Genomic DNA, 10,261 nt, shown 5'->3' with positions numbered 1-10,261 from the left:
TCTCTAAACACCCCCACGCTGAGTGAAGTCACATCTGTACATGTTTACTGCAAATCAAAAGTAGAGCTACACTCTCATTAGCGGAACCAATGGAGCTGGTGCAGGGAAAACCTAGGCTTGAAAAATAATTAGAACAAATGTTATTGACATGTAAATGCTATTTAGGTTAGTGGACAGTTCTCTCAGTCCAGCAGTGACACTTAGGCATTGCTGTGTCTGATCCACACGTACCAGCACAACACACACTAACATAGCAGAAAATGACCCACCACCCAAATCATACCTGTTCTGTGGTGGTCCTCCTGTTTATTGGAGAACAAGGTGAGACGGGGTTAACCATCTGTATGCAGAGCAACAGATCGACTACAGTGTGTAATTTTAAAACCACAAAGTGATCATGTAGGGTCAGTGGAGGTATTTAATCCCCAGTTCCGTCCATTGACTACTGTTATAATCAATAGTCACAGCTAGCGGTGATCAATGGATTTATAATTATCTTATAAAAACGCACATGACACGATGATAGTAGATTTGTGTGTTTATTGAAACACCTTTGAGAAGACTGTACATTGTACCAATTTTACCACAGAAGAAAAGGAATATTTAAGATGTAAAACAGGAATATACTTGTGCCATTTGTTCAGTACAATATAAACCAATCAGTATGTGTAATAAACACATAACAAAGGGCCATTCAAACAATTTCCTTCATATTTTTGCGCCCTGCTGGAGTCTGTCTTTTTACACAATACTGCCACCTCGTGGTGAACACATCAATATAATACCATTTAATATACTGCATGTATTGGCACATAAAATAATTCAAAACTACTTAAAAACTATTAAAGATGTTATAACATCACTACAGTTGTTTTTATTCACTGCCATTAAATTCTCAGATGTTTCTGTAAACTCCAATAATGATCATAATGTCTCTTTCTGTTGTTTTGTTTTTTCCTCACATTCTATAGATCCCAATTTTGAACATCAAACAATAAAAATGATATAACTGAGTTAAAAGTAGATTTAACCAACAATATTCCTTACTATAAATGTATTCCATGTGACTTTATATAAAACATCTTGGGTTTGATTACCTTTTGTTCTCTCACCTACTGTCAAAACGCACCTTCTATTTGATCCTGTTCTTCAGCGTCCTCAGACTACAAGACTTACTCTACCTTTAGACCTTAGAATGAAGAGGAATCATTAGGAAAATAATAAGAAAAAACACCAGCTACTGTGGATTCCATGGGTTTTTCCACATTGTTTGCACAAGTCTGTGGTGGTGGTGGTAGGAGTGTGTAATATAGGGTTGGACGATATGGTCAAAATCAATATCACAATATTTCGTAATTTCGGTCGATACGATACAATTCTGATATCGATATGAAAAAAAAAACAAGAAAAATGACATCACCATAAAACAAGCCTTGGCTTTGTCAAGTAGTTATAAATAATGCATATTGAAATATTGATAAATTTATAAAAACGTGTTTAAAAATCATAGAATTGTTATTGAAACATTTTATATTGCAATATACAGGGGTTAGACAATGAAGCTGAAACACCTGTCATTGTAGTGTGGGAGGTTTCAAGGCTAAATTGGAGCAGTCTGGTGGCCAATCTAGGGCGGCACGGTGGCGCAGTCCCACAGCTCCAGGGGCCTGGAGGTTGTGGGTTCGATTCCCGCTCTGGGTGACTGTCTGTGAGGAGTTGGTGTGTTCTCCCCGTGTCCGCGTGGGTTTCCTCCGGGTGCTCCGGTTTCCTCCCACAGTCCAAATACACACGTTGCAGGTGGATTGGCGACTCAAAAGTGTCCGTAGGTATGTGTGTGTTTCTGTGTTGCCCTGTGAAGGACTGGCACCCCCTCCAGGGTGTATTCCCGCCTTGCGCCCAATGATTCCAGGTAGGTTCTGGACCCACCACGACCCTGAATTGGATAAGTGGTTACAGATAATGAATGAATGAATGAATGGTGGCCAATCTTCATTAACTGCACATTGCACCAGTAAGACCATGTGCATCCAATGGTTCAAACATTGTGTCCTGAAGGCGGTGCCGTGTATCAGGACGACAATGCACCAATACACACAGCAAGACTGGGGAAAGATTGGTTTGATGAACATGAAAGTGAAGTTGAACATCTCCCATGGCCTGCACAGTCACCAGATCTAAATATTATTGAGCCACTTTGGGGTGTTGTGGAGGAGCGAGTCAGGAAATGTTTTCCTCCACCAGCATCACGTAGAGACCTGGCCACTATCCTGCAAGAAGAATGGCTTAAAATCCCTCTGAACACTGTGCAGGACTTGTATATGTCATTCCCAAAATGAACTGACGCAGTATTGGCCGCAAAACGAGGCCCTACACCATACTAATAAGTTATTGTGGTCTAAAACCAGGTGTTTCACTTTCATTGTCCAACCCCTGTATGTGTATATTGAATTACTGTCTGGGCCTAGTGTAATTTCACTAAAACAGCGTGTAAAAAATATCTATCATAGATTGTACCACACATATCTGTAAAAAAAATCTTGATTGATTCTTTAGACACTTTTTTAAAACTGACAAGAGATTTTTGGTTGAAGATGTATAATGACATTTTTCTACCGCCATTTTCTTCATATAAAATACAACAGAGAATGTTGATTTGCTGGTCATTTTTAACCTTGAATAGTGCACAGCAGACATTGCGACCCCTGGTTCCAATCACCACCACTAGAAAAATCTGAATCAGCCAAAAAAAAAATGTGGAAAAATATGTGTAATTCCCCTTTAACACTTACTAGGTGTGGAAGACAAGCAGTGAAACTTATGGAAATACTCTGACTGCAGTAATGCTTTCATTTCCTTAAGGGATCAGAAGGTCAAAATGACTAAACCTTTAACATTTCTACATCCTCCAAGTACCTCGCCTTCTGGCAATTTAATATTGAACGAAACAAACAAAACTGTGGCCAACTATCAACACTTGTAATTATGACCTCCTTTATCTTCTGGCAGTGATCAGCTCTTATCAGAAGATTAAAGTGCATATACAGATTAGGTCATTAGCACTAGACAGAAGGTCAGATACTTCAGTCATCAAGATTTTAACTGATTAAAAAGCTCACAGGCTGGGACTATCCTACAGCTGCACTGAGGTCATGGAGAAAAGGCCTCCTTCAGTTTCAGAGCCTGAAAAGCATTTTAGGATTGTGCACCATCGCTGTCAGATTCAAACTTTTCAGGAAGTAGTTGTGGACCCTTTCTAGGATTCACAAAATGTAAAGGGAAGTTTATGTTTTTCCAAATTATTTTTAGAAACAACGATTTATTTACGATTTTGTTCTGACAGCAACTATATTTATAGAGAGCAATAAAAACCAGTTTGTGAATATTGCATTTCAATGCATTCATAGATTTAACACTGAAATCATTAACAGAAAAGCTGGAACACCTCCTCCTGAGGGACTCACTGGTCTCCACATTCTTACCTAAAAACCCTTCAGGATCAGTGCTGCAAAACCTGTGTCCGTAGTTAGGGCTAAGCCTCTCAAGGTACAGACAGTTCATAAAGATCATTGAGGTCCTGGTGCACAGACCTAAGGCAAGGTTTTGGATTTGTGAAATCTTGGGAGTCTCTGTGCCAGCCGTTACCGGGCCAAAACAAGATACACATATGAGTCTGCGGTAGTATCAGCCGGCACTGTACCTCTCCTGAAGCATGATTTTATAACACACGAAGAGAGGGTGGTCCACTGTTCTCAGTGTGGCCAGAACCCTAAATCACGACTCATCAAGCTCTGGAGCTGGGCCTCTGGACCTGTGGCACTAGTGTAGCAGCCGCGCTCAGGGGCCCTGAGTATCCCGAACTGAAACTCTGGAGTCCAACAACCAGACACTTCCAGCTGTAACGGAACGCTTTCCCAACATTCTGAGAGAGAGAGAGAGAGAGAGAGAGAGAGAGAGAGAGAGAGAGAGAGAGGTAAATGTCAACAGTCCACACTGCACATAATGGTGGGTGGTGATGTGTGTTTCATATTTTCTAAAATATTAAAGCCCCACTATGGGGGAAAAAAATAAAATAAAAAATAACAGAAAATAAAATGACAGTTAAATTAACTGTAAAAAACAGTTAATTAAATTATTATGGTAAAAAAAAAAAACTACATAAAAATTTACAATGACAGATTTTACAATAACAACTATTATTACATTTGGGGTAATAACAGAAAGGTTATACATTTGAAGTAATTAATAAAATAAAAAATTAACAAATAAACTAAAATATTAAATTTGCAAATAAACACTGATATAAAAGAAAAATTTCCAACTCATTATTCTTACATTAACCCTAATATTTTGTTAACTGGTATTTTATGATTCATTTATGAACATCTTTTATGAACATATTTTAATAATAATCCACCATATATAATTTTAAGAAAATATTTTTAATTATGTCCTACATTTGTACAAACATCCACTGTTCTGAGACTGTGTTATTTGTCATAAAACAAATAAAGGTTTGTCATAAATATGCAACATTACTAAAATGAGACTTAGAAATCACGCAAAGTCCTTTTCTGGTTATGCATTAAACCCCTAAAACCTCAGCTCTGTTCATCAGAATTACAGATCTAGAAATTATTTACAAGAGGAAAATCCCAGCAAAAGTGATTTAGAAATACTCTACAGCTACATACAGGTTAATTCAGGGAACAAGCATTTAGTCCCCACCCAACTCAGCTGGAAGGCCCCGCCCCTAGGGGAAGGGATTGGATCCTTAGGTTTATGATGTCAGAAACACCATCTGTCTGAATCTGTGTTTTTGAGAGTGCAATTTCAAAGTGGAAATTCTCAGCCACTGAATGATTATTTCACACGATACATTTTCTACACAGGCATGCTAACAAAATTATAATCATAGAAGGAGATCTTTAAGGCCGTTAGAAACACCAATCTGTGAAGGACTTAGAAAATCTGTGGAGGCTTATTCTCTGAGAACGTTACACAACCTCCCAAACATTAAAAGAAACTTACTTTCCTGAACTTGTGGTATTTGTGCTGTTTCTCCTTAGTTTTCTCCTCTGTGTGTCCCTCAGCTTCGTCCTCCTCCTCCAGAGGTTCGTATCTGTCCGGCAGCAGGGCTATGTGCACTTTTTTGGACGTTTTTCGTTTTTCACTCTTTCTCTCCGGGGACTTTGAGCTCCGCTCTTTTTCTCTGGGAGCGGAGTCAGGCTTCAGCTTTTCACTCCTGGGGGTCTCACGCTCTTCCCCGTGGGGTTCGTAGTCGAAATTGTTGGATTTGTCCTCATTTGGGGGAGTTTTGTTCTTCTTTTTGGATCTGCGGAGCTTCCCTCGCGACATCTCTGTTGTGCTCGCACGGTGGCAGGTGAACTGTTGCCCTCAACTTCGTGCGCATGCGCACTGCGGAGCCTTCATTCCCGAGAGTGAGAGAGAGAAATAGGTTGAAAAAGAGACGTAAACTATAAGAGATTAAAGAGAAATTGAGAGAAAAATACTAACTTTATTTACAGTAAAAGTGCGTATTTGTCAGAAATTTAGAGAATATTTTATTAGGTAAACAATCACTTCCATAAACACAATGTTGTGAGAAGGGTTTGATAGACCTTTAGCCCACAATGTTGCTGTGTTCAGAAAGTTGAAATGTCATTTCCTCAGAAAGTCAGTGTTTGATGTTGTAATATTCTTGACTGTATAATAACACGAGCTCCAACTTAGCACTACTAGGTCTATTACTGAGTCTATTACTATACAAAATCATGTAATTTTACTTAACGTTTAACTGGATATATATGCACATACTAAATCCGTGTGTATGTAGGTGTAGAGTAGATGCTAAAAGAAACATGCAGGTATTGAATATAGGGTAGAAAACTCTGTGGCAAACACAAAAAGGAATAAAAGAAATGGAGCTTAAAACCCACAGTCGTCCTTAAAATCTAAAGTTTGTTGCTGTCAAAAACCTGAAGGGTGCTTGGTTCAGCTGTGTGCATGTGGGACTGACTTCTGCAATTTGCAGGCGTTGACTAAACCCTAAAGGCTAATTTCTGGCTTAGATATAAATCTGCAGCTTCATACGCAGTCATTAAAGTTGGCTGATGAAAAAGTCTACAGTGAAAACACTATTGATGCAAATGTGGAATTCAGAGTATGACACAACTTTTTTTGCGCTGAAACATTCAAAACTTCACAAGTACACATTTATTTGTCCACCCCCACATGAAGGATCCCTGGCACTGCTGAAATCCTTTCACAAAATGCTGTCACTCTGCCAAAGGGAATCAGGTAAATACTACCACCATAATATTTTGCGCAAGTCTCTAACCAAAAAAAAAAACAAAAAACAAAAACAAATATGAGAGGCTTCACTGGCAGCTGTTTTCATTACACTCACTTCTCTCTGATCCTGCAGTCAATACATGAGTCAAAGATTCATGTCAATAAGACCTGCTTCTGGCAGCAGTTTGACAAAATTTCAGATTGCTCTATAAAAATAAGATGTTAATTTCACATCATAAATTACTTATTGTGTCAAAAAAGTGACATAATTTGTCACAAAATGGTCCTAAACACAGCTTAAATCATGAATTCCATGTGAGACTATGACGGTTCATGATGGTGCTTGTTTGGCTGGTCATCCAGTATAATCCTGCTGCTTGTCTAGTGTACCAGTGTCAAAAACTGAACATGTGCTGGTTCTTGGAATAATGTCATCTTAAATATCAGGAAATTATAAAGTGCATAGTTCAATATGGAACTGGTTCATAAAGGAAAGTCAGTGTTGAGGTTCAGTTTTCTTATTCGTACATAACCATACCCTCCACACCATTAGACTGTGATTATGGTTAACTAATTGCCAAGTAATTTTTGTATAGATGGACAAAATTACTGATCATTCCTATGGTTAAGATAGCTCACTGTAAGCTTTTACATCAGGTAATATTAAGTCCACTGAGATTAGAGCAGATAACATTACAGAACTGCACGTAACGTTAATGTAAGCAGGCTTAATCACATTTTATGACGGATCAAAGTTTGCATCTAGTCAGAAAGGACCTGGGCAAAGTTCAGCTTGTTGTGTAGAACATGTTTTGCAGTGTGGTTTTGGGATTGGGGCAATCTAGCCCTAACATGAACATGGAGAACATATTTTACAGTGTACATCTTTAAAGAAGTCTTTGATATACTTGACTACTTGCCAGTCATCTTTTGTGTGTGTGTGTGTGTGTGTTTGTGTGTGTGTGTGTGTGTGTGTGTGTGTGTGTGTGTGTGTGTGTGTGTGTGTAAAATGCAGTATTTAGGGTGCTATTGATCCCATTACACTGAAAACAATGCACCCTACTGGAAGTATTTAGGTCAGAATATTTTGCAGGGCTTTGTCACATCCTCGCCGAAAGCACTGAGTAACTGTGCTACTTTCAAACAAGTGGTCATTCATGTCATCTAAACACTGCCTCCGAAATCCCTTAAGCATATTTGATTATGAGGCTCATGCAGCGATGCCGATTTACCACACTGTGGAATGACACTGCGCAGATTGCCCACAAACCAAAACATGATGCCTTGTTTGAGTTCAGCTCTTTCTAGCAACTGTGTTGTTGTTGTTTCTGGTGTCCAGTCACAGTAACAGACATTTTAAAGAATATATTGTATCCAGTAAAAGTCTGAGCACTGATCTTCCTGTACAAACGATTTGAGAAGTTTGTCTAATATTTATTTGATATGTATTTAAATAATTGAGTATAATGTCCCAGCATTACATTCTTTGTTGTAAACTGTGAAACCATGTTATATGAAATGACTAATTCATGTAAAGTTAAATGATTAGATCCCCCCATTATATAAACAACCTTTTCAGTTGACCAATACATGTCCTTGGTTTCCATTTTAATTTTGGAACTGAGCTGCACAGCTAATGTAGCCAACACAAAGTGTAAACCTGTAGTTATTTACACTTCAGAGTGAATTTAGTCTTCAAATCTGCCATGTTGGTTATTATTAGGGAGACTTTGATGAATTCTGACTACAGTAAAACCATTGGTGACCATTTATTGGTATTTATAAAACCATTTATTTAATAATATAATATTTTAAATTATATATATATATATATATATATATATATATATATATATATATATATATATATATATATATATACGGGGTGGCACAGTGGTGCAGCAGGTAGTTGTCGCAGTCACACAGCTCCAGGGGCCTGGAAATTGTGGGTTCGATTCCCGCTCCATTTGACTGTCTGTGAGGAGTGCGGTGTGTTCTCCCTGTGTCTGTGTGGGTTTACTCCGAGTGACTGTCTGTGGGGAGTGTGGTGTGTTCTCCCTGTGTCTGTGTGGGTTTCCTCCATTTGACTGTCTGTGAGGAGTGCGGTGTGTTCTCCCTGTGTTTGTGTGGCTTTACTCCGAGTGACTGTCTGTGGGGAGTGTGGTGTGTTCTCCCTGTGTCTGTGTGGGTTTCGTCCGGGTGACTGTCTGTGAGGAGTGCGGTGTGTTCTCCCTGTGTCTGTGTGGGTTTCCTCCGGGTGACTGTCTGTGAGGAGTGCGGTGTGTTCTCCCTGTTTCTGCGTGGGTTTCCTCCGGGTGACTGTCTGTGAGGAGTGCGGAGTGTTCTCCCTGTGTCTGTATGGGTTTTCTCTGGGTGACTGTCTGTGAGGAGTGTAGTGTATTCTCCCTGTGTCTGTGTGGGTTTCCTCCGGGTGACTGTCCGTGAGGAGTGTGGTGTGTTCTCCTGTGTCTGTGTGGGTTTCCTCCGGGTGACTGTCTGTGAGGAGTGCGGTGTGTTCTCCCTGTTTCTGCGTGGGTTTCCTCCAGGTGACTGTCTGTGAGGAGTGCGGAGTGTTCTCCCTGTGTCTGTATGGGTTTTCTCCGGGTGACTGTCTGTGAGGAGTGTAGTGTGTTCTCCCTGTGTCTGTGTGGGTTTCGTCCGGGTGACTGTCTGTGAGGAGTGTGGTGTGTTCTCCCTGTGTCTGTGTGGGTTTCCTCCGGGTGACTGTCTGTGAGGAGTGCGGTGTGTTCTCTCTGTTTCTGCGTGGGTTTCCTCCGGGTGACTGTCTGTGAGGAGTGCGGAGTGTTCTCCCTGTGTCTGTATGGGTTTTCTCTGGGTGACTGTCTGTGAGGAGTGTAGTGTGTTCTCCCTGTGTCTGTGTGGGTTTCCTCCGGGTGACTGTCCGTGAGGAGTGTGGTGTGTTCTCCCTGTGTCCGTGTGGGTTTCCTCCGGGTGACTGTCTGTGAGGAGTGCGGTGTGTTCTCCCTGTGTCTGTGTGGGTTTCCTCCGGGTGACTGTCTGTGAGGAGTGTGGTGTGTTCTCCCTGTGTTTGTGTAGGTTTCCTCCGGGTGCTCCTGTTTCCTCCCACGGTCCAAAAACACACGTTGGTAGGTGGATTGGCGACTCAAAAGTGTCCGTAGGTGTGAGTGTGTGTGTGTGTGTTGCCATATATATATATATATATATTCTTTTAAAACCGACGTAGTCCATGGGGGCAGTGGGGATATAGGTTATTAATTTTATCTTAAAGCCCAAATCAGATTTACCTTAACAATACAGATAGAACATGACAGGCATTGTATTTATGCTGTACAGGGGGAGATATGGAGAAATATTACAAAGTAATTACAGTAAAAGTGTTTTCTTTTTCATTAAAGCATCATTGATGTTAGAGCACCACATCTGTTTATGACATGACTGTTGCTGGGTTTAATCCTTCCTTTGGGTCACTGTCTGTGAGGGGTTTTCCATGTTCTCCTTGTGTCTGTGTGGGTTTCTTCTGAGTACCCCATTTGCCTCCTACAGTCCAGACACACATGATGGCAGGTGGATTGTCTGTGTGGTACAAGTGTGAGTGTGTGAATGACTGGGGGAATGTATGAAATTATGTGTACATTTTTAAACAGAATTTAATCTTAGTTTGAACATTTAAGAATGAACACCCCCTTACAGCAGGATGTGGATACAAAAATACATCATTCCTTTCAAATAAGTGTGTTTTAAGTTTACATTTAAATATCCAAGCATATTCAAACCCATTAGCCCATTTACAAACATAATGCAACTCTTCTCAATCCAATAATATCTTTTTAAAGTTGCCCTACCAAGCAGAAGGCAGTCAGAATTTCTTCATATTTGCTCATTTTCACAATCAATGCCTACAGTGTAATTTTAGAGATTTCATCCTGTAAAACAGCCACCAGAACCAGGCTCCCTGACCTTTGGATGTTGAAGGACTTTGGTAAGCTGG

The 10,261-nt window shown here is 40.1% G+C and overlaps 1 protein-coding gene across 1 annotated transcript; it reads right to left on the bottom strand.

The window, feature by feature from the left end:
• Nucleotides 1-556: 556 nt before the first annotated feature.
• Nucleotides 557-5,386, bottom strand: c1h1orf115 (chromosome 1 C1orf115 homolog). Its single transcript, XM_066684300.1, has 2 exons — nt 5,029-5,386; nt 557-3,919 (listed from the first exon to the last, which is right to left on the bottom strand). The coding sequence occupies exons 1-2, from the start codon at nt 5,353-5,355 to the stop codon at nt 3,782-3,784; spliced, it is 465 nt and encodes a 154-aa protein (XP_066540397.1). The 5' UTR covers nt 5,356-5,386; the 3' UTR covers nt 557-3,781.
• Between the last annotated feature and the right edge of the window lie 4,875 nt (nt 5,387-10,261).

Source organism: Hoplias malabaricus, chromosome 1 (genome assembly GCF_029633855.1).
Source record: "Hoplias malabaricus isolate fHopMal1 chromosome 1, fHopMal1.hap1, whole genome shotgun sequence".
Taxonomy (NCBI): Eukaryota; Metazoa; Chordata; class Actinopteri; order Characiformes; family Erythrinidae; genus Hoplias; species Hoplias malabaricus.
This window is presented reverse-complemented; position numbering and strand designations above follow the sequence as displayed.